General features: G+C 40.7%; 1 protein-coding gene across 2 annotated transcripts in view; it reads right to left on the bottom strand.

Moving 5' to 3' along the window:
- Nucleotides 1-25,978, bottom strand: part of LOC140202958 (uncharacterized) — a 228,661-nt gene that overhangs the window by 15,872 nt on the left and 186,811 nt on the right. For both annotated transcript variants that reach the window (XM_072268599.1, XM_072268600.1), the window contains exons 57-60: nt 22,464-22,648; nt 17,067-17,269; nt 14,382-14,544; nt 7,991-8,100 (exon numbers count right to left, since the gene is read on the bottom strand). In XM_072268599.1, the coding sequence (XP_072124700.1) occupies nt 7,991-8,100; nt 14,382-14,544; nt 17,067-17,269; nt 22,464-22,648 (661 nt within the window). The remainder of the gene's footprint in view (nt 1-7,990; nt 8,101-14,381; nt 14,545-17,066; nt 17,270-22,463; nt 22,649-25,978) is intronic.

The raw sequence follows: 25,978 nt of genomic DNA, 5'->3' as shown, positions 1-25,978 counted from the left end.
GCAGTCGACATTTCAGGCCGAGACCCTTCGTCAGGTTGCGTTCACCAGCAACTTTGATGTGTGTTGCTTGAATTTCTAGCATCTGCAGAATTCCTGTTGTTTGTTGTTAGTTTATTAATACAGAAAGCTTTGTATAAATTCAGCAACTGAACGTTTTGCAGTGACAAATCCAGTAAAACAAACTGAAAGTGGTGGGAGGTTCATCTCCACTAAGTACTCGTTTCATTGTTCACTCAACATTAAATGACATCTCTCAAATACAAATGTATAGACTTCCAGTAGATCAAAGAGAATGATACTCCATGGTCTTCCATTCACTGATAGATTAAGAGTGGTTGTTAGCACATTGAATGAATATATTATAAGCATTGGTTCAGTTACTACCCCTCAACATCAGGTTCTTGAATAGAAGGGGATAACTACACTCATCTTCACTTCCTGCATCATTGAAATGTTCCCACAACCAATGTTCTCACTTTCAAGGACTCTTTATCTCATTATTTATTGCTGTTTATTTATATTTGCATTTGCACAGTTTGTTGTCTCCTGCACTCTGGTTGATCTTTCATTGATCCTGTTACAGTTACTATCCTATAGATTTGCTGAGAATGTCCACAAGAAAATGAATGCCAGGGTTGTATATGGTGACATTTATGTACTTTGATAGTAACGTTTACATTAAGCTTTGAAAATAACATCTCAGATAGCACTCCGTTGCTTTGAAACCAGTTGAACTTCAATTGTCCCAGCACCCTCTTGAACATTATGATCCACCATTTCCAGCCCATCCCCAGACTGAACTTTAATTGACTAGATTTCACATAATAATTGGAACACTGTTTTATGGACACAACTGAAGTAAAAAGAGGATATGTTATAAAATGATACTTTGTTTTATATTTAAAATTAACAATCAGAAGGATAAAAAAACTTCCAGAGGAGAATTGGCTGCCAGACCACACTGGATCTTTTCCAGGTGGTACATTTTACTGACTGATGCAATTCAATGCAAAGAGGAAATAAATAATATAACATAACATTACAATTTTATTCAGTAGGTTTAGTTTACTTTAGAAACTAAAGTACCCCAATACAAACTGATAAAATTTATACAGAAATCATAATCATTAAAATCTCAGATCAGAAATATATTTTTAATTGCCCTGGTTAATTTTCTTTTCAGTCAAATAGTTATCAGATTAATAAGTTAACAAATTCAGAGATAGTGCAAATGTGATCACTATCCCCAAGTTTGTCCGCTTGATTCTCAAATCTATCTACAATGATCTCTAACAACAGGTCCCCACCTTACCCATCACTTGGGCCAACAACTCCCTTACCCATCACTTGGCCCAACACTACCCCCACCCCTTACCAATCACTTGGTGCAACACCACCCCTCCCCCCACCAATTACTTGTGGCCAACACCACTCTGCTGACTGATCAGTGTGCCCAACACCACCCTTTCTAATTCCCAACACTTCTACAGGGTAACCCTTTCCACCACGATGTTTCAATCTGAACCTTGGTTTCAACCACACTTGACTTCATACATATGCTCTTCAAAGGAGTGGCACAAGGCCCGTCCTTGAATGCTCTGGGCTTTCTGGAGGACTGAAATTCCCACCAGAAGCCCCTTACGCAAGAAATAGATTTGGTTGCCATATCCCACCTTGCAAATGATTGACAATTTTCAGGCATCTGAGTTTCACAATGAGGATTACAGCACAAGGAGTGCACCTTGTCTACGGTACATTCTAGACAGTTCCTCGGCCTTGGTAATGTCGCATGTTCCATTCAACATCGTATTAGAGTTGACTCACATTGCCCTATAGTTTTGATATATAGGACCATAACATGGTATGGAAACAAGCTCTTCGGCCCAACTGGTACATGCTGCCTCCCTGCTAATCCCAGTTGCCCATTTTCGGTCCATAATCCTGTAGACCCTTCCCCTCCATGTACCTATCCAAATGCCTCTGAAATGTTGCAATTAAGCATGATTGAAAAGTGTATTAATCAGATCCCCAGTGATCTGCACTTACTTTTGCGTCTCATTATTTAACATTATCTGAGGCTATCATTCAAGACATGACCTTTATCAGTTTTAAACCCAGAGAGAAAAAGTGTGCTGAGAATTTCTAATTAGTAAAATTTACCTTTCTGCAATAGTAGTGAAGTAATTTATATAGTGCACTAACCCACATTAGTATTTTAATAAACAAGGAGAAATCTTCCTCTCCATTGTCTCTTGTCCTTTAATGAAGCAGTTACTCCCAAAGTTTCTTTTCTGTCATTACCTCCCTAAACCTCTCACTGTTCCCTCTTTCTTGCAGAATATTGGAACACTGAATACAAGACTTAAATAGTTATTTAGATAAATCAATGAAAAACCAAAATTTAGTCTTGCAGAAATCCAGCACAGACCAGCAATAGGGAGAACAACACTCTAGCGTTTGGGCAACCACCCATTAATCTTGTGTAAAGAATTCTACTTAAAAATAAATCCAATATTAAATCCAACCTATATTTTCAATACTTCGATTGGAAAAAATGTTTATGATTGCAAAGTTGCCAAAGACAGTATGAAAGAATAATCTATAGAAGCTATAAAGAAAGCAATGAATAAATATATCACAATGGAATAGAGAGCCAAGGAAATGAGATTAAATACATGACTGATCAGAGAGATGGCGAACAGACAGCAAGCAAAAAGCTACTTTCTTGTATTTTTATGGCATCGTGGTTAGCGTGACACTATTACAGCTCGGGGCATTGGGGCTTGGAGTTCAATCCTAGCATCCTCTGTATGTCCTTCCTGTGGAATGCAAGGGTTTCCTCCAGGTTCTTCGGTTTCCTCCCACAGTCCAAAAGCATAATAATATAATTTATATAATATAAATAGCATAATACCTCATTCGTAATAAGGTGGATGAATTGAAAGTGCAGATTGTTATTAATGATTATGATATAGTTGGGATCACAGAGACATGGCTCCAGGGTGACCAGGGATGGGAGCTCAACGTTCAGGGATATTCAATATTCAGGAGGGATAGACATGAAGGAAGGGGAGGTGGGGTGGCGTTGCTGGTTAAAGAAGAGATTAATGCAATAGAAAGGAAGGACATAAGCCGGGAAGATGTGGAATCGATATGGGTAGAGCTGCGTAACACTAAGGGGCAGAAAACGCTGGTGGGAGTTGTGTACAGGCCACCTAACAGTAGTAGTGAGGTCGGAGATGGTATTAAACAGGAAATTAGAAATGTGTGCAATAAAGGAACAGCAGTTAGAATGGGTGACTTCAATCTACATGTAGATTGGGTGAACCAAATTGGTAAAGGTGCTGAGGAAGAGGATTTCTTGGAATGTATGCGGGATGGTTTTTTGAACCAACATGTCCAGGAACCAACTAGAGAGCAGGCTATTCTGGACTGGGTTTTGAGCAATGAGGAAGGGTTAATTAGCAATCTTGTCGTGAGAGGCCCCTTGGGTAAGAGTGACCATAATATGGTGGAATTCTTCATTAAGATGGAGAGTGACATAGTTAATTCAGAAACAAAGGTTCTGAACTTAAAGAGGGGTAACTTTGAAGGTATGAGACATGAATTAGCTAAGATAGACTGGCAAATGACACTTAAAGGATTGATGGTGGATATGCAATGGCAAGCATTTAAAGGTTGCATGGATGAACTACAACACTTGTTCATCCCAGTTTGGCAAAAGAATAAATCAAGGAAGGTAGTGCCTCCGTGGCTGACAAGAGAAATTAGGGATAGTATCAATTCCAAAGAAGAAGCATACAAATTAGCCAGAGAAAGTGGATCACCTGAGGACTGGGAGAAATTCAGAGTTCAGCAGAGGAGGACAAAGGGCTTAATTAGGAAGGGGAAAAAAGATTATGAGAGAAAACTGGCAGGAAACATAAAAACGGACTGTAAAAGCTTTTATAGATATGTGAAAAGGAAAAGACTGGTAAAGACAAATGTAGGTCCCCTGCAGACAGAAACAGGTGAATTGATTATGGGGAGCAAGGACATGGCAGACCAATTGAATAATTACTTTGGTTCTGCCTTCACTAAGGAGGACATAAATAATCTTCCAGAAATAGTAGGGGACAGAGGGTCCAGTGAGATGGAGGAACTGAGCGAAATACATGTTAGTAGGGAAGTGGTGTTAGGTAAATTTAAGGGATTGAAGGCAGATAAATCCCCAGGGCCAGATGGTCTGCATCCCAGGGTGCTTAAGGAAGTAGCCCAAGAAATAGTGGATGCATTAGTGATAATTTTTCAAAACTTGTTAGATTCTGGACTAGTTCCTGAGGATTGGAGGGTGGCTAATGTAACTCCACTTTTTAAAAAAGGAGGGAGAGAGAAACTGGGGAATTATAGACCGGTTAGCCTAACGTCGGTGGTGGGGAAACTGCTGGAGTCAGTTATCAAGGATGTGATAACAGCACGTTTGGAAAGCGGTGAAATGATCAGACAAAGTCAGCATGGATTTCTGAAAGGAAAATCATGTCTGACGAATCTCATAGAATTTTTTGAGGATGTAACTAGTAGAGTGGATAGGGGAGAACCAGTGGATGTGGTATATTTGGATTTTCAGAAGGCTTTTGACAAGGTCCCACACAGGAGATTAGTGTGCAAACTTAAAGCACACGGTATTGCGGGTAAGGTATTGGTGTGGGTGGAGAGTTGGTTAGCAGACAGGAAGCAAAGAGTGGGAATAAACGGGACCTTTTCAGAATGGCAGGCGGTGACTAGTGGGGTACCGCAAGGCTCAGTGCTGGGATCTCAGTTGTTTACAATATATATTAATGACTTGGATGAGGGAATTAAATACAGCATCTCCAAGTTTGCGGATGACACGAAGCTGGGTGGCAGTGTTAGCTGTGAGGAGGATGCTAAGAGGATGCAGGGTGACTTGGATAGGTTGGGTGAGTGGGCAAATTCATGGCAGATGCAATTTAATGTGGATAAATGTGAAGTTATCCACTTTGGTGGCAAAAATAGGAAAACAGATTATTATCTGAATGGTGGCCGATTAGGAAAAGGGGAGGTGCAACGAGACCTGGGTGTCATTATACACCAGTCATTGAAAGTGGGCATGCAGGTACAGCAGGCGGTGAAAAAGGCGAATGGTATGCTGGCATTTATAGCGAGAGGATTCGAGTACAGGAGCAGGGAGGTACTACTGCAGTTGTACAAGGCCTTGGTGAGACCACACCTGGAGTATTGTGTGCAGTTTTGGTCCCCTAATCTGAGGAAAGACATCCTTGCCATAGAGGGAGTACAAAGAAGGTTCACCAGATTGATTCCTGGGATGGCAGGACTTTCATATGAAGAAAGACTGGATGAACTGGGCTTGTACTCGTTGGAATTTAGAAGATTGAGGGGGGATCTGATTGAAACGTATAAGATCCTAAAGGGATTGGACAGGCTAGATGCAGGAAGATTGTTCCCGATGTTGGGGAAGTCCAGAATGAGGGGCCACAGTTTGAGGATAGAGGGGAAGCCTTTTAGGACTGAGATTAGGAAAAACTTCTTCACACAGAGAGTGGTGAATCTGTGGAATTCTCTGCCACAGGAAACAGTTGAGGCCAGTCCATTGGCTATATTTAAGAGGGAGTTAGATATGGCCCTTGTGGCTACGGGGGTCAGGGGGTATGGAGGGAAGGCTGGGGCGGGGTTCTGAGTTGGATGATCAGCCATGATCATAATAAATGGCGGTGCAGGCTCGAAGGGCCGAATGGCCTACTCCTGCACCTATTTTCTATGTATGTTTCTATACCGTAGAGATTCATTGGTCATTGTACATTGTCCCGTGATTAGGTAAGAGTTAAATCAGGGTTGCCATGGGTTGTTGTGTGGTGCAGCTTGAAGGGCCAGAAGGGCTGCATCTCTAAATAAAATTTTAATATATCAAATAAGTAAGGAGAATTTTACATCTCCCCTTGATTCACGTCAAAGATGTTAGAAGCCCAGAAGCAACCGAGCATTTTATTCATTAATGCAAGATCATTCTTGTGCCACTAAGTCATCATGGGATGCATCTGACTTTGAAATGAGACCTGTTGTAGATATCTTCAGGCACTGCTCCCTCTGCGTTGCGCAGGGTGGCCGTGCAGCAACTGAAATACTCCTGGGCACATAGCATTTGTTGTCGTGCAACTGTTTGTTCTAAATATTCATAGTATGCATATGACAACAAAAAAAAGCATTTAAAATGTCATGCAGTGTAAAATATTTTCTGCTCAGAACAATGGTTGGTACTCACAGCTGTAAAAAAATAGAGGGAATGTTGGTCAGGAACAAAAACTTTCTTCGAGTCCACAAGGAGATTTGGGGTCTCATTGACTTTAATCTCCCTATCCACAAAACCCTACAAACACCTCTTTACATATGTGTCACTATTTTTCTTCTAATCCTGTGGGTGACCTTTTTGTCAATGAACTTCATCCCTCTCTCTGTTGCTGGTCAGCTGACTACTGGGATTCAACTGAAGTCAGGTAACTAATATCAGACTGACCTGCAAGGTTATCTCCCCCACTGTCAATGGGCATCACCGTGAGCTAATATTGGCCTAATGAATCTCAGCTTGTTGTGCAAACATCTCCAAAAATACAACTCGAGGGGAAGAGCAAGATGTCTCGACGGCTGTTACTGTACGATGCGAGCCTACAGAAGTGGGGTGTGGAGGTGTTGCTGGCTGCTCACTGTGCAGAGTCTACTCTCTCCGAGGCATTATGGGGCCTGCAAAGAAAAGAGCCTTTGTAGGACTGTCGCAGAGGCTGCTGTGTGAGCCTCCAGATGGCTACAGATCAAGAGGAGTGCCCTGTGGACCAATGCTGCTGTGACGCAAGTCAGGGCCTGATCAACCCTGGCTGGGTCGCCTGGGCAAGAGCGTGTGATGCTGATACACTCGATGACCCCAGGGTTACATCACTGATGAGGTGATATACATAAAATACATATTGGGCCATATATTATGATACGTGGAAAGCCAAATCTACTTATCCACCACATTAAATCAGATACTTTCAGATGAAAGATCAATCCAGTAACATCGAATCCTATTTTCTTCTGGAAATGAGAAAAAATGCTGATGTTGGAAATCTGAAATGATAGTAAAAATTGCTGGAAACACTCAGTACTGTAAGTGAGGCAGTACTTATGGAATGAGAAACGGTGTTAAAGTTCATTGCCTTCATCAGTTCTTTTCACAGATGCCATCTCATTAACTGGGGTTTTCCAGTATTTTCAATTTTTTTTTCATCTTTCCTAGCAGCAGCTAATGCACACAAAAGTTAGCCCTCAACTGAGTTATGTGAGGCTTATACAAACTTGGGCAGGAAAATTATTTTATTAATATTGGGAAAACTTGATTGGAGTCATTGGGTTTTGCATTACCCATGTAGTCTGACACATGACTGGACATATTTTGACTTAACAATTATCAATATGTATTAGATCTGGATGCAATATACCTTTGCATATTTTGTATTCATATTCCCTTACAATACAGGATGCCCTATTGGCTCATCAATCTATGCTAGCTCTTAGTATCAGTCTCATCCACCCACTTATCCCTGGTAACCTATTCTTACTTTTACATCCGTCAGCACCTGCCATCTCATGTCCTACCACCGAGTTACTGTATTTTAAAGTAGCCAATCAGCTGGTCAACCTATTGCACCTTTGGAATGTGGAAGAACCATGCAGTACCTAGGGAAATTCGTGCAAGCATTGTGAGAAGATACAAACTCCACACCAAGAGCATACGAGTTCAGCACTGAGCCTGTGACACTGGAATACTGGGGCAGCAGCTCAATGAAAATGCAAATCCAAGTCTATCCCTTTGGTTAATATAACAAAACCAGCATTGATTATGGACATGTTTCATATCTATACTGCATTAAAGTTGCAATTTGTAACTAGAGAATCACAGTGATTATTAACCTCTCCTGGTGTGTTGGAATCAATACTTTACCTGCCATTCTTCCACAAACTGTTGCACATTCTCTGCTTGTGAATGGTTGGGTAGAGTGAATTCATTTCCAGCTTCATTATCATTAGTTCCAAACAGACCAGCTGATATACCTGCAAACACAGGTAAATGCAAGTAGAACAACTGTCAAGATATTATTTCCTTCAGTTAGCATTTTCACAATAAATGACAGGAGAGTTCAGATTATTAAAAAGAACTACTATTAAAAAGAGACACATTTATAACCGTACTGATTGTGGTCATTTAAGGAGACATAACGTTAAACTAGATTCGGTCTATTTCCCTGCCTAAACCCTGCTGGGGGATTTTCTTTTCTGATTTTCTGCACTTCGTGACCAAAGTTTAACAATGAACTTTTGTGAGTGTGGAGCTCTCCTGGTACCAGTGATCCTCTGGAAACTTGTCCAAGTGAAGGCGTGTGCAAGCCTCTTCAGAAGGACTTACAAGAATGACAGAAAATCTAATTGAAACTTACAAAATTCCGTCAGGGCTAGACCAATGTATGTGGGGAAAGAAATCTTTCACTTGTTGTGCTGAGATAAAGGGAAATGTGTTCACTCAGTGGGTGATTTATAAAGTTCTCCTCACCTCAGCCTTGTCACCTCAACTGAGCAATGGGAAATTTCTCCTGGTGAAACTTGTTACCATTATAGTTTGTCGAGACAGTCACTGAATATCTTTAAGAAGGATCGAATAGATTTCTGGATGTAAAATACATTGGCAGATACGAGGACAGAATGGGAGTATAAAAACTAAGGTAGAGGATCAATGATGAATACATTGAATGGCAGAACAGGTTTGTAGGGTTAGTTTGTCTACACCTGTGCCTATTTTTTATGGTTTAACTTTATGGCCTACAATTTTATAATTAAATACCACAGAGAATGAAACAATATTACTTAATCTGTTATGAACTAAACATCTTTGGGATGTTTCAAAGCACTACCAAAATCCACAAGCTGTGAAGATGCCATTTGCTTTAGAATAGTGATTTATTTGCTTTAGAACTGAGTGGGATCCAGGATCAGCATGATGGAATGGTGGAGCAGACTCAGTGGGCTGAATGGCCTAATTCTGCTCCTATGTCTTATGGGCTTATGGTAATACAATGCAGAAATTGCAGACAAAAGCACCCTACTAACAGTCAAAGCTGTAAAATAACATTTTGTTGTTTACACTGAGTCTGGCATCTACTTTGGGATTGCAGAGCTGTTGATTCCTTGAGCAATTCCTCATGAAAGGATTAGGTCATAAGACCATAAGACTTGGCCCATCAAGTCTGCTCTGCCATCTTATCATAGCTGATTCACTTTCCCATCAGCCCCAATCTCCTGCCTTCTCGCCATAACCCTTCATGGCCTGACTAATCAAGAATCTGTCAATCTCTGCCTTAAGTATACCCAATGACCTGGCTTCCACAGGTAGTGGTTTTGTACCTTTGCTTCCCTATTTCAACTTGCTAGTCAATATTAAATCAATCTAAATATGTGATTTAAATGTCAGAATATCTCTGCTACATTTTAATGCAGAGGTTTACTTTGTACCACACACAGAGTGTGATTTGAATTTTCCATAGTGCAGTCAGAACCATTCCTCTGCACCCAAAGCCCTTCAAAAATTAAACTACTCAACTATAGTTTGGACATAGTAACAAATTGTATTCACATAGCACTTCAGTATGGTAAATGTCTTGAGGCAATTCACAGAAGTGTTATCAAATAAAAATCCACAACAGGAAACATAAGGAAATATTTATCAATCATCTTAAATAAATTCAGTGGCTTAGCTTCTACAACCCTTTGTGGCAGAGAATTCCACAGGTACACCACTAGCTTAGAGAAGTTTGCCTTATCTTAGTCATAAATCTCCTGAACACAAAAGATTCTTCAGATGCTGGAAATCCAGAAAAAAAACACAGAACATGTTGGAGGAGCTCGGCAGGTCAGGCAGCACCGATGGAAATTAATAAACAGTCCATGTTTCAGTCTGAGATCGTTAATCAGGACTGGAAAGGAAGAGGGAAGATGTCAGAATAAGGAGGAGAGAGAAATCGAATGCAGACAAGTTAGAAGGTGATAGTTGAAGCCAGATATGTGGGGGAAGGGGGATGAAGTAAGAAGCTGGGAGGTGATAGGTGGAAATGCTGAAGGGCTAGAGAAGAAGGAATCCGATAGAAGAGGAGAGTGGACCATAGGAGAAAGGGAGGAGGAGGAGGAGCACCAGGGGAAGGTGATAGGCAGGTGAGGAGAAGAGGTAAGAGGCCAGAATGGGGAATTGAAAAGGGAGGAACAGGGAAATAAATGAACACATTACCAAAATTTAGAGCAATTATTGTTCATGCCATCAGTGTGAAGTGTCCTCGCCTGAAATGTCCATAGACGCTGCCTGACCAGCATTTTGTGTGTGATGCCTTGAAACCCAAGTCTGCAACATTCTGTTTTAACCCTCCCAGCCACTGTCCTCATATTCAGCCTGTCTGGCCCTGCCTGAACTTTGTAAGTTTCAATCAGATAAGCCTTCCTCACATCGCATTAAGGCATTTGATTCAAAACGTGTCAAAAATTTTAAAGAGAGGGGATGTGTTTTTAGGAGGGAGCTGCGGACCTTGAAGCCTTGTAAGTATGGCTAGCAAATAATTAAGTAATTAAGTACTGAAGGATACTTACTAACAACTATTGGAGCCGAGGAGCATATCAGATATGGGATGGAACTAGGTGTTGAAGAAATTTGCAAACAAGGGGGTGGCATGGTAGCATAATGGTTAGCATAGCACTTCACAGTTATCAGCGACCCGGGTTCAATTCCTGCTGTATGTATGGAGTTTGTAGATTCTCCCCGTGACTGCATGGGTTTCCTCCTACAGTCCAAAGATGTACTGGTCGGTAGGTTAATTGGTCATTATAAATTAGCCTGTGATTAGGCTAGGGTTAAATCGGTGGATTGCTGGGTGGCGCGGCTCGAAGGGCCGCAAGGGCTTACTCCATGCTGTATGTCAATAAACAAATAAATAAACAAACAAACAATTTTAATACAGAGGGCTGAAGTCCATAGCAGGCCAGCAAGCTCATATGTAATAGGTGAATGAGACTTGGTGTGAGCTGGCGTATTGGGAATGACTACGAGCTAGAGGCCTCCTTCAGTTAAAGAACTAAGTGCAATCTTGTAATTTCATCGCTGTTTACATTAAGAATTAATACTTCAAAAATGCATCTGCTATCAGGTATAAAAATAGACAATATTTACAAAAATAATTAGATTCTAGAATTGAAATGAATAACGGCATGGTATTTACCAGCCTAAGAGCAAATCATCTACAGGTAGAAGGACAGTAAAATCTAAGTGTTATGAAATGCAATTGTAGCAAATATTTAAAAATATTGAACTAGATGTTAAAATTATTTAAATGTAATGTTCAAATATGGTGTCTTTCAAACTAACCTAGCACTGGAAGGCATTATTTCTAAGCATATCGACGATTGTGTTTATAATCTTCTACCAGGACGAATAAAAACTTCAGCTCCATCAGTTTTCAGCATGATATAATCATTTGTAATGTGGTCAGCACAGTATGTTATGTTTTGTAAGTTCAAAATATTGAACTAATTCAAAGGAAGGCACAGGATTCCGAAAGGCGGGTCTAACTTTGAGTTTACTTTAAGGCTACGTCCACACTAGACCGGATAATTTTGAAAACGTCGTTTTCGAGTAAAAACGACAGGCGTTCACACTAGGCGTTTTTCAAAATATCTCTGTCCACACTAAAATGGATATTTGGGCGAACCTACTCCTACTGGGCATGCGCAGACACATCTACAAAAAACAAGCGAAGAGGAAACGGTATAATATTTATGTTTCCGCAGCGGCATTGTGCTATTTCCATTGGTCAAAAAACTAGAGTACCAACAACAACAGCAAAAGAAAGTTTTCAACAATGTCTTCGAGGAATACAAAGAAAACCTCTGCTGGAAAAATCAGACTGGACTTCTTCATATAGATAGACAATGAAGTCGAGCTGTTTCTGCGAGTTACAAACAACTACAAAGTCAGCAAAGCAGTGGAGATGCTTAATTCCAAACAAACTATTAACGTAGACAATAAAGTAAGCAACACACGCATGAAGCTATCCTCTACCCAAGGTCAACAATAGATTAGAATCTTTCTGCCGCCAGACTTGCGCAGTATTTCTGACATTAATATTTTTAATGATAGACTCAATCAAGTCAATTTAGGGGATCTAGTCAAAAAAGCTCACTTGACAATTTAACTGTCCCACCGTTCACAGCAACTGCGCGTTATAACAGCCGCCCGGCAGTGCTTGTGCAGTACCAAGCAGAAGCAGAAAAAGCATGGTTGTTGTGTTGTCATGACAGCGTTTTCAGATATCTCCGTTTACCCCATCCACACTGCAACGCCGAACAATCGTTTTCAAATTTACACACTCTGGAGAGTGTTTTAGCAAAGCTCCGTTTTCGGGGGATAAAAATGCCGTTTCAGTGTGGACGGACTGTCAAAACGAAGATAAAAAGCTTCGTTTTCAAAATTATCCAGTGTAGTGTGGATGTAGCCTAAGAGAGGTGTGCATATATCACATAGCAGTGTGAAAATGTATTCAATTAGCATATATTTATATATAAAACACTTAATTAACTATTTAAATAAACAAAAATGCTTAATAACACAATAAATATACAGTTGCAAGAAAAAGTTGGTGAACTCTTTGCAATTATCTGCTTTTCTGCATTAATTACTCATGAAATGTGGTCTGGTTTTCATCTAAGTCACAATAATAGACAAACACAACCTGTCTAAACTTATAACACACAAACAATTGTACTTTTCATGTCTTTTTTGAACATATTGTTTAATCATTCTCAGTCCAGGCTGGAAAAGGTATGTGAACTCCTGTATTTAATACCTGGTAGAACCTCCTTTAGCACCAATAACCTCCACCAAACATTTCCTGTAGCCGCTGATCAGACTTGCACAATGGCAAGGATGACTTTTAGACCATTTCTCCATACAAAACTGTTTCAGTTCATCAATATTCCTGGGATACCTTGCATGAATAGGCCCCTTCAGGTTCTTCCACAGCATCTCATTTGGATTGAAGTCTGGACTCCGACTTGGCCATTTCGGAACACGAATTTTCCTCTTTTTAAACCATTCTGTTGTTGATTTATTCCTGCGTTTTGGATCGTTGTCTTGTTGCATCATCCAACTTCTATTAAGCTTCAGGTTTCGGACCGCTATCCCGACATTCTCCTGTAAAATGCCTTGATACAATTTTGAATTCATTGTTCTCTCAACGATTGCAAGCTATTCAGGCCTTGAGGCAGCAAAAAAGCCCCAAACCATGATGCTCCTTCAACCATGCTTCACAGCTGGGATGAGGTTTTGGTGTTGGTATACAGTGCCTTTTTCCCTCCAAACATAGTGGTGTACCTTTCTGCCAAAAAGTCCAACTTCTGTCTCATCTGTCAACAGAACATTGTCCTAGAAGTGTTGTGGACCACCCAGGTGGTCTTTTACAAATTTGTGATGTGTAGCAATGCTGATTTTGGAGAGCAGAGGTTTCCTTTGTGGTGTTCTTCCATGAACACCATTCTCGTTCAGTGTTGTTTCTTATAGTAGACACATGAACAGAGACTTTATCAAGTTCTAGAGATTTCTGTGGGTCTTTTGCTGTTACCCTTGGGTCCTTTATCACCTCCTTCAATATTGCACGTTGTGTTCTTGGGGTGATCTTTGTAGGACACCCACTCCTAGGGAGAATGGTAGCACTACTGAATTTCCTCCATTTGTAGATAACTTCTCTTACTGTGGACTGATGAACACTCCGATCTTTAGAAATCTTTTGTAGCTTTTTCCAGCTTCATTCATCTCTACAATTTTTCTTCAAAGGTACTCTGAAAGTTGTTTTGATCGAGGCATGGCACACATGAACAGATCCTTCTTGAGAAAAACAAACTCTGTCAGTAATCTAACTTTATGTGTCTTTTTTTTACATAGTGCAGGGCACCTCTGCAACCCACACCTCCAATCTCATGTCATTGATTGGAAAACCTGACTCCAAATAGCTTTTGCAGAAGGCATTACCCCATTGGTTCACATACTTTCTTGAACTTAGACTGTGATTGTTTAAGTGGTGTACTCAGTATTGATGAGAAGTACAAATGTTTGGGCAAATTGTGTTTGTCTACTATTGTGACTTAGATGAAGATCAGACCATATTTTATGAGTAATTAATGCAGAAAACCAGGTAATTATACTTTAACAAACTTTTTCTTGTACATACACACACAAGATTACTCAAATATTATTGCATATTAAATATTAAGTGAACAACACAGTGTACTGTAGTCTAAACACTAACCATGGTACCACCCAGGAAGAGTTAGACTGCAGAATTCATGGTGCATATCACAGGATACAGTAATTCCATTTTGATCTGATACTTTGACTTCATTTCGATCCTTCTTGACCATCACTCCATTCTTCACCAGAGGCAATTCACTGGCTTTGCAATTCTCTTCAACCTATGAATAACAGTGTGTCTTATATCTTTAGTTTTTATTGCGCTTCCTAATTGTTCCATTTCTATTTAGTAAACACAATTATCTGAAATCTTAAAAAAGCTCTAAAGAAGATAGCCAGCGTATATAAAATGTTAAGGCAGATTAAAATTGGACCGTCTACATTACTTGGTCAGAAATGCGCCATGATGCAAAATAGAATACAATTCACATTACTATTTGAGTGTAAACCTACTGCCCTACTATCCAAAACTCAATTATACATTTCAATAGCAAGAAGAAACACTTACCAAGTTCAAGGAAAGCTGAGGTTTAAGAAAAACAATGGGATTTTTTTGGTGTCTTACATATTCTTTTTTGTTTAAAGAATGTATTTACAACACTAGGATTTCTTACAATTAGTCACTAGCATTGTCCTACAAAAGCAATACAAAGCAGACATTTCGAATTTGGAATGAGCAGAAAATACTGGAAATAATCAGTATGTCAGGGATTCTCTATGGGCATAGGAGCAGGGTTAATGTGTCCGATAAATGATCATCAAGACCTTTCCCACAAAAGTTCATTATCCTGAAATGTTAGCAGAATTACAATTAGTAAAGAGTCCACATACAATCATTTTGGTTAAAAACAGAATAAATTAACTATACAGGCACTGTACAAAGAACAAATCCATTGATGGAATGGTGGAAAAGCAGAAGAAAGTACTAAGGATGGTGGAAATCTGAAATGAAAAAAGTGTTTAATTACTCAGCAGGATCCATACGGGGGAAGCAGAGTTAACCTTTCAGGTTAATGTCTCATTGTCAGAATGAGTGAAAGGTCATCGATCTAAAACAATAACTCTGCTTCTCTCTCAAAAGAATGCTGGAGTCCACTCTAAATTAACCAATACATTTTAAGGTAAATGATTTGAGACATAAAGTAATTTCAATAAAATAGAACCACAAGCATTTTTGCAAAGATTTCAATTGAAATTACGCAACTTTGAATTGAGAAAATAATTCAGTGACATTCGAATCAGAATCAGAATCAGGTTTATTATCATGGGCATGTGATGTGAAATTTGTTAACTTAGCAGCAGCAGATCAATGTAATACATCAGCGGTCCCCAACCACCGGGACGCAAAGCATATGCTACCGGGCCGCAAGGAAACGATACGAGTCAGCTGCACCTTTCCTCATTCCCTGTCACGCACTATTGAACTTGAATTTGAACTTGAACTGTCCCGTATTTGCTGGGAGATCCCGTATATTGGGCTAAATTGGTTTGTCCCATATGGGACCGTCCTTGTCCCGTATTTCCCCCGCTAAGGTAGAGTGTTCCTATGAAACCTTTCATACCAAAATGACGTAAAGTGAAGAAGCAATTATTATTAACTTATATGGGAAAAATTTTTGAGTGTTCCCAGACCCAAAAAATAACCTACCAAATCATACCAATAACACATAAAACCTAAAATAACTCTAACATATAGTAAAAGCAGGAATAATATGATAAATACACAGCCTATATAAAGAAGAAATAATGTATGTACAGTATAGTCAGGAAGATTAAGCCAAAACCGATTTGTGGGAAAAAAAATCAGCACGTACGTGCATGCGCACACAGGTGTCTGCGCAAGGCTTCATAGACATGGTAGTCTTTCCTGGGGTAAACACAAATGTCCCGGGATTTGACTGTTACTTTTGTCCCTTATTGGGAGTGAGTAAGTTGGCAACCCTAACTGTAAAAGACATGTTGAGGTGAGTTTAACCCTACTTGAACAACACCCCCCCCCACCCCCAGTCGGCCGGACCACGGTGCAAAAAAAGGTTGGGGTCCCTGTAATACATAATCTAGCAGAGAGAGAGAGAGAGAGAAAGAAAAAAAATAAAATAAAACATAATAATAAATAAACAAGTAAATCAATTACATATATTGAATAGATTTTTAAAAATGTGCAAAAACAGAAATACTGTATATTAAAATGTGAGGTAGTGTCTAAAGCTTCAATGTCCATTCAGGAATCGGATGGCAGAGGGGAAGAAGCTGTTCCTGAATCACTGAGTGTGTGCCTTCAGGCTTCTGTACCTCCTACCTGATGGTAACAGTGAGAAAAGGGCACGAAAGATGCCTGGTAATTTCTCGCCCAAATCTACTAGAAGGGGGAGAAGAAGTATTTGGGAAATTATTGAGAACTTCTTGTCCAGGCATTAGGAACACAAAGACACGCAACATAAATGGCAGAAGGACGACAATGCCCACCACCCGGCCCCTCGTTCTGTGGAAGCATCTGTCGTTCCTTCATCAGTTACTCCAGAAGCCAGAGAACAAAAAATTCAAATTTTAAATAACAACTGGTAAACAAAAGCAAGTTTCTTTGATGTAGGCCTTGATCTTTTAAATATCACTACCAAAGACAACATTTGTCAATAATTACATCCTTTCAAGTTGTTTCTTATGAGGCAATTCTTTTTCCAAATAGAAGTTGCTATATATTGAATGGGGTGTGACAGGAATTTGTAAGCAAGTATGTATTCACCTTTAGTCCTGGGTAAATATCAATTGCGGTCTGATTCATTTCCACATGAAGCGAGTTTTTGCCATCATTTTCGTGGTTCAATAACAGAGTGAATGTGTCCCCCTGGAAATCCTTAGCTAAAAGAAAACTACACTTGCTGGCAAAGTTATACATCTTCCCATCAAATGTCACATAATGTTTGTTTCTAATGAGCAGGGCTTGATCTAGAAAACATTTGAAGAAAGAGTTTCAAGATGTTATACAGCAATGCTTTGAATATTAACATTTAATTTTATTTTCTTCTGTTAAATTGAAAACAGACTATGAATAACTCTTGCCAAGATTGGTTTGAAAACAAGTGAAAACTGGACTTTGCTAGTTATGATTATCATTCTGCCCAATGTTATAAATGCTTCAGAATTATAAATTAGCTCATCTTATGACATTTCGCTTGCAGAAAACTGGATATCCATATGCTGTAACAGTGTGCCAGTCAAGAGATTATTTATGTATCACAAGAGTAGTATTAATGGAGAAGGCAAGATGATCAGTTAAACACATTATCCACACAGTACAGATAATAAAACCTCACCAGTTAATGTCCAAACAATCCACAGTTCTAATTATTCCCATATATCTAATTGAATTGTGGACTATTCCTCCAGTGAAAGAAATGTTCTTGGTCAGTTGTCTTTGCTCCAGCTAAACTTATTCCCATTCAGTTCTTGTTGTAACTTCTAGATTGTTATTTTTTTGTACCCACTTTATCTACTTGAAATACAGGGCTGCACAGTGGCTAAGACAGTAGAGTTAGTGTCACACAGCTTCGAGACTCCCGTTTCAATCTGCTGTAGTCTGTGTGGAGTTTGCAAGTTACTAGCAAGATGGTAGGTTAATTTGCCACTGGAAACTTTCCCTAGTGTGTAGGGAAGTGGTGAAATCTGGAGAGAATTCATAGGAATATGGGGAGAATGGAAAAAAATGGGATTAGTGTAGGATTTGTATAAATGGCTGGATGACGGTTAGCATAGACCCAACTAGCTGAAGGGCTTAATAGTCAGCACAGAATTAATGGGCTGAAGGGCCAGTTTCTGAGCTGTATTTTACTATAACTCGATGAAATCTTAAAATTGTGACAAATTAGAGTCTGTCATCAGCTGTTTTCTTTTGGAGGTATGGATATTTTCTATACCGAGCATCCCCAGAGGCAAGAAAAGGCTGTCTCTCTGGAACAGACCCATGCAAGGTCCAGCTCCGAAAGAAAAAGTAGCTTCTTTAAAGACTTCCCACAAGGGAGGCTGCCTAAAACGTGAGGGCCCACGAGATATAGGGCAAGCTTGTAAATTGGAAAATTGGATCCTAAACTGTTCCAGGTGCTGATTGACCAATTGAGATACTCCAGGGTTCTGGTTTTGTTCTAGATTCAAGCACCTATAGTCTCTTTTGTCTCTATGGATGGTCCGGCCCTTATTTCTTCCCCGTAAAACAAAGATTATCCTTAATCTACTGTTTGTGAGAATTCTGTGATGTGGTTGGCTGTTCAGCCTGGTTAAGGTCATCACTGATCCTTGTAAACTCATAGAGGGAAAGGGGAAATCTGTGCCCCAATTGCTGTTTTGTTCTTTGAGAATAGTGGTGAGCACTGCTGGGTGAACCTGATAAATTCAGAGCCAATGTATCAAAAATGACCGGTAGCCAATAGGAAGACGAACATCATTTCAGTCTGAGAAAGTCTTTGCTTCTTCACTTACTTTTGTAACACATCAACCAATCTCAGTGCTTTCAATCTCACTAATATTATTTTACTAATAGTATTGTGTACCGTTCTGGTCACCGAATTATAGGAAAGATGGCAATAAAATTGAGAGAGTACAGAGGAGATTTACTAAAATGTTGCCTGGGTTTCATCTCCTAAATTACACAGAAAGGTTGAACAAGTTGGGTCTTTATTCTTTGGAGCATAGAAGGTTGAGGGGGGACTTGATAGAGGTGTTTAAAATTATGAGGTGGATAGATAGAGTTGACTTGGATAGGCTTTTTCCATTGAGAATGGGGGAGATTCAAACAAGAGGACATGAGTTGAGAGTTAAAGGGCAAAAGTTTAGGGGTAACACGAGGGGGAACTTTCTTACTCAGAGAGTGGTAGCTGTGTGGAACGAGCTTCCAGCAGAAGTGGTTGAGGCAGGTTCGATGTTGTCGCTTAAAGTTAAATTGGATAGATATATAGACAGGAAAGGAATGGAGGGTTATGGGCTGAGTGCAGGTCAGTGGGACTAGGTGAGAGTAAGAGTTCGGCACAGACTAGAAGGGCCAAGATGGCCTGTTTCTGTGCTGTAATTGTTATATGGTTAATATAAATTATGACACTAAATAGTACATTATGTAATGTTTTTTCTTTAAAAGAGTTTGGCATATACATCAAATACACTTGTCTGATCCATCGTCTGGATTACTTCTTGCTCTTCTCTCCAGTGCCTCCGGGAAAACAGTAATTCATTTTAGTCTTCACACCCAACCTAGACAATGTTTATGGTTTGTCTCATCCGGACACTGTAAACATTTCAGTGTAATGTCTAAATTTCAATTCACTTTCAGTTAACTTGTACAAAAGTTAAAAGCAGGCAGAATCTGCTGATAAATTCTTGAATTACGCAAGTAGAAACCACACTCTCACTCCTCTCAAACACTAGTCACGTGCCCACACCCTCATCTTGTACCCATGCCTCAGGCCTGTGCCCTCATCCCACCTTTGAGCAATCACCATTGCATTACATCCAGAAGTGGTATAATTGCTCCTCCCATTGCCAGTGCTCAGATTTTAACATGGCTGCAAGTTAAATTGAAAGCCTTTCCTTTTATTAAGAGGAAATTGGTGGAATGAATCCCACACTTCAAATAACCTAACTGCGTGGAAGCAAAATAGCAGCAAGCTTGCATCAATCAAGTAATCCAGCTGCTGAATCGGATGCCAAAACCATCCTTTCATGCACATGATCTGGACAAACAACCTTTATTACCCTGAGCTGGAGTCCCTTATCTGACCACAGAGTAGCAGCTCCATTCAAAATCCTGAAGATGCTGGAATCTGGAGCAACACAAAAAATACCGGAGGAGCTTTGTGAGTCAGGCAACATTTATGGGGGGAAATGGACAATCAACATTTCTGGTCAGGACCCTTTATCTGGGATCTTTGTGCAAAATTCATCTAGCCTGGGAAGGTCAGCCCACCATTGACTACAGGAAGTCTGTAGGCTAACACCAGAGTTGTCCACAGTGACAATTATAGATTTTATCCTTATTAGCTTTTATCTTGAGCCGTTCAGATTCATTACCGCTACAACCTTCAGGGTTCTCATTTCTTTCCTGGCCAGTTTCTTGCACTTCTGTAACTGGAAAATGTCTTATGTTTATTGTAGCATCTAGCTATCTTAATTTAAAATCCTATTTTCTCCTTTCACTGTGCTTCTGGATGCTTGAGCAAACAAGCTCTCTGACCTTTATTGGTAGTTCCTTCGTACGACTTGCTTTTCCAATTATTTCAGATGGGAAAATGTCAAGGAGGATGGTGGAATTAATCAGGTTGAACAGATTTTTCAAGTGAAATAAATATGATCATACATTAGAACTGAGCTTGTGACAAGGAAAAGCTGTAGCATTGAACTGGGATACATGGCGGTATGAAAAGAGAGAACTAAAGCTGGGTTAAGATAGTGTTCATTAACGGGTCATGTAGGGACGTGCAGCACAGTAACAAGCCCTTCAGCTCACTGATGTCATGCTGACACTAAACCACTCACTTACACTAATCCTTCATTAATCTTACATTTTATTATCTCCATATCCAACTGCTCCCGATTCTTTCACTTAACTACATACCAGCAGCAACTTACAGTGGCCAATTAATCTATCAGCTCACAAATGTTAGAAACGTGTGAGGAATCCTATGCAATCACAGGTACAATGTGCGAACTCCACAAAGACAGCACCCAAGGATAGAACTGAAGTGTGTCCCTAGCACTATGAGGCAGCAGCTCCACCAGCTGCACCATCTTGTTGTACGGCGTGAAGCCCAGTGGGAAGGCTAGAGGCAGAGAGCACAAGGAACATGAGGTTGGGATCAGATATCAGGTAGAGAGGCTGCGAGGGGAGAGGGTGGAGAAAGGCTGGGGGGGGTGGGGGGGGAGGAACTCATGTCAGGGATTAGAGGGATTGGGGTGAGAGCTGGTTGTGGGAATCTGGAGGCCAGGACATTAATGGAACGCTGGTATCAGTGTGAGTCCAGAGGTGCTAGTAGTCTAATCAAGGGTTTGGGGTTTCTGATTAGGGGTTTAGTGGCGACTGAATTAGAAGATCTTGATCAGATGTTAATTGCTGTTGGGTTAAAGGGAATTATCATGATTTTGAGATGCATTTTGGCCTGTGGGGTTGGATCTGGGGCTGCTGAAAAAGTGGGTAAGTGAGTATCTGGTTACTTAAGGTTGTCATAGCCATTGGGGGAAGTAGGATCGTGGGGATGAGCTCCCACTACATATTAAATGCTCCCAATGACGTGCGTCTCAAATAGCCTCTGGCAACCAAGTCTAGCTCCTGGCTTCACCTGTGGCTTAGCTACCTAGTTTGGCAGAACCATTTCTACTGCAAGAGAAGGGGCTAAGGTCCCTTTAAACCAGTCACTCTGGGCAGATGGGGCACATCAGCCGTGACTGGCAGCTCATCTAGGAGGGGGAAAACTCTGATCTCAAACCTCTGCTGTATTGCGGGCATACCCACTTACGGGGAAGGCCTACGGAGCAAACCCTAAGGAAAATTCCAGAGCTGGAGTCCTTAAGACAGTCCTACATTGAGCTTAGCGTTGACTACCAACTCCTGAGACACCATTGGTGCCAAACTGTATGAGCCTCTGCCATTCTTTTGGATTCATCAGCTGCATGGAAAGGGGGAACCTGCTACATGGGCAACAGCTTGCTCTCCATATCGTAATGACAACTGACTCAACATTGACCACGACCAACAGAGAGCCTCTCCAAGTACCTGAATTCCACATTCAACTACACTGACCTTACACCAGCATCACATGAATATTTTAAAAAATCCACCTTTAATAGGAATTCATAATAGTAGTGAACTTCAAAAATTTCCATGGAGCCACAAGAGTTTACAGGTACTGAAATCTGCTATCAAAGAACAAATTATTGGAGGAACTCAATGGACCATGCTGTGTCAGTAGACAGAAACGGGCAGTCAACATTTTGGGTTGACACTCTGAAATGTCAGCTGTCCATTTCCCTGTACAGATGCTGCCTGACTTGTTGAGTTCCTCCAGCAGTTTGTTACCTTTCAGGAGTTCTCAAGGTGGTTTTTACGGTAAGTTACTATTAAGTCCTCCATCTTACGATTGTTTTATGTGTAGTAACTTACGCTCAAAAGGGGTGTCCATTATCCTGCGTTTAAGTTTGTAATATTCTGCAATTAGGTTGGTGTTGTACAGGCTCTTTAGCGCCTTTATTAACTTGGTTTCAACAAGGTAGCTGGTGATATTAGCCACATCAAACAACTGCGTTCCCAAGGGCCACAAAGGCACATTCACAACAACAGTGCAATCTCTGTAAAACAGATGCATTATACATGAGAGGGTGAAAGAGGACAAGTAAAGGACTTTACAACATTAAACTTATCTGCAACAAATGATCACAAACCAATCCAAAACTGGGCTTCTCAAATGACACAATTATAGTTTGTGAATAGCGGTAATATTAAAAAAATTCTTGTCTTTATCTAACATCATTTCTATTACCCAAATGCTCTAAAATATTTCAGAACCTGTGATTTGTAAATTTAAAGTGTAATTAATGGATTGCAGGAAGAAAGTATTCAATTTCACACAGCAAAGGTCATAAACTGAAGTGAGATTAATGACCAAATCAGTTGTATTTAAGTCATATAGTGACCATGCTGACCAAAACGCCAAAAGAAAACTCATCTGCTTTACTTTAAATAACACCATGCTATCCCTGCCCATTAGCTTCAAGAAACCATATGAACTTAAACTGATATCTCTTCATGAGACAAAACGACACGGTGCATCTTTATTTCAAATGTAACTAAATATCAAGTCAGGGATGTGCTCCAGCCTCTGGAATGGAACACAGGCTAGTCTGACATACTGTGGGCAGCTGTATGTGTTCCTTATGACTCCTTAATTCTCTGGTTTCCTCCCACATTTCAAAGGTGTGCTAGTAGGTTAGGCAGCATCTATGGAACAGAGTACAGTCGATGTTTCGGGCCAAGACCCTCTAACAGGACCCTTCATGAGTCCTGATAAAGGGTCTCAGCCTGAAACGTCAACAGTTTACTCTTTTTCGTAGATGCTGCCTGGCCTGCTCAGTTCCTCCAGTGTTCTGTGTGTGTTGCTTGGATTTCAGCATCTGCAGATTTTCTCTTGTTTGTGCTAGTAGGTTAATTGGTTACTGTAATTTACTCCATTGTGTAAGTTAATGGCAAGTATCAAACGTATGATTGATGAGCATTTGAGAGAGAGAGGAGATCAAGGAAATAGAAAGCAAGGAAATAAGAAGAAAACCGGGAATAATGTGATTGCTCCCTTGAGAGCTGCCGAGGACCTAACCGGTCAAAAGACCTCCTCATGCATCAACATAAACAGAAGGTAAGATTGCCCAGAAATTCAGGGGCATCCAAAGGGATTTGTTTGCATGTTACCAGGCACCACAGGGTTGCGAGCATGAAAGCATGCCATCTAGTCATCCTCACCACGGAATGGGCTTTGGAAGTCCATCACAGATCCGGTGAAGCCTATTGCTAGGCAAATATGGGGTGCTGGGGCAGCACTAATGCAGAGAATCAGTGTGTGTGTTTCTTGGGATAAGTCCCAGGAGCAAGTTTGAAGGTTTGGTGAGGCTGGCTGAGGCAGGACAGAAAATCAGGGAGGATGCTGTTAAGATGTAGAGTGGTGGAGGGGTGGGGTGATGAGGGGTATTGAGAGGACAGAAGGGCTGAAAATATGAAGTAAAATTATGGGTTCCATGATTGGAATTTGATGGGTATTAGGAGCTTTGGCATATGCAATTCAGTGTGGGGTGGAGATTTGGGTGAAAATAGTTGTAAATACAGTGTTCTCCAGGTTAAGGAAAATAAAGATAAAATTGCAGATGCTAGAAATCTGAAACAAAAACTGAAAATGCTTAAAGTACTCAGCAAGCCAGGCAGCATCTGTGGAAAAATAAACAGTACACAGTACAGTTCTGTGACCCCTATTGAGTTCTGATGGAAGGCCACAGAACCATAATGGCGACTATTTTTCCTTCTGTAGATGCTGCCTGATTCGCTGGGTTTTTCCAGCACTTTCTGCTTTTATTTTTCCAGGTTAAATTGCTTTCATTGCTGACACATAACAGTACCATTCGACTGAATGATATTGTTGTAATGTGTGTATTATTAAAAGTAAGTTAATACTAATTGGGGGGGGGGGTTTACTTCCGTTCTTTTTACTTCCGGGTGTGCTTTGTATATAGTGTTCCTGCCATGCTGTACGGGTTGTGAAAGCCTCTGTATATACATAATGGGTTTGATGTTGGAGATAAAGTTGTTTCTTTGGGCATGAAGTGGTCGAGTGTGCCTTTTTCAAAGTAGAAGTTACCACATATTTTTGGAGACGAGGTAAACTGGTTTTGTGGACGTGTCGGCATGTTTCGAACGGGAGCAGCAGCGCCGATAAGCAACCTTACGTTCAGATGGCTACATTTGGGACTATCGGTAATTTTGTGGAGGTAATGGAGGACTGGCTGGAGTATCAGGAAGGGCTGGGACACATCTTCTGTGCTAATAGAATTACTGAGGAGGCTAAGAAGCGCTCTATTCTCCTGAGTGTGTGTGGGGCAAAGACTTACAAGCTAATAAGGAATTTAGCCACACCTCGGAAACTGGGGAACATTCCATATGACAAACTGGTCAAGCTCATGGGGAACCACTACAATCCAAAACCTTCTGTGATAGTCCAATGGTGTAAGTTTCACAGCTGTTTCAGAAAGCCAGGTCAGTCTGTGGCCAATTTTGTGGCCGAGCTTCAGCAGTTATCGGAGCATTGTGATTTCGGAGTGGTGTTGGATGACATGCTCCCTGATTGATTGGTATGCAGCATTAATAATGACGACATACAACATCGCCTGTTAGGGGAGACCCCACCATTGACTTTCAAGGAAGCCTTAGAGGTTGCCCAAGGCATGGAGATGGCTGCTAATAATGTCAATGATATCCAGAAAGGACATGGGGGGGGTCGCAGTCGGCAGCAGTGTACCAAGTCAGGAGGGAGACTGGTAAACAGGCAAAGCGGGTGGAATGTTTCCAGTGTGGATGTATGCACTATGCAAATGATTGCAAATTCAAAGACACTGTCTGCCATGCTTGTAGCAAAAAGGGACATTTAGCTAAAAAGTGCAGAAGTTCAAAGGGTAAGATTAAGCCTGGGCAGGGGAAAGCTCAACAGGCTCAGACAGCCACACACCCATGCACCATCTAGAAGAAGCAGATGAAGAGGCAGCATGTGCCTACGACATGTTTGCAGTGGAAACAGATGAGGAACCACCTGAACCATATTATGCCACAGTCATTGTCAGGGGAAAGGACACTAAGTTTGAGATTGATTCAGGGGCTACTGCCTTGGTCATTAGTGAGGAAACCTACAGGAGGATATAGGAGTCCAACCTGCCTCCCATTAGACTGTCAAAGCTCAAACTTAGGACCTATATGGGGCAGCCCATACTGCATTTAGGGGTGTTATATCTGGACTTTTCAGCCGGGGGTCAGAAGGCTGAAGCCAGACTAGTGATAGCTAAGGGCAGGGGGCCCAGTCTTTTGGGTTGCAATTGGCTTCGCAAAATCTGGCTAAACTAGCATGTAATCAAGTATGTGCACACGAC

The sequence above is a fragment of the Mobula birostris genome, chromosome 9 (genome assembly GCF_030028105.1).
Source record: "Mobula birostris isolate sMobBir1 chromosome 9, sMobBir1.hap1, whole genome shotgun sequence".
In the NCBI taxonomy this organism is placed as follows: domain Eukaryota; kingdom Metazoa; phylum Chordata; class Chondrichthyes; order Myliobatiformes; family Myliobatidae; genus Mobula; species Mobula birostris.
Note: the sequence above shows the minus strand (reverse complement) of the source record. Positions and strands in the feature narration are given on the sequence as shown.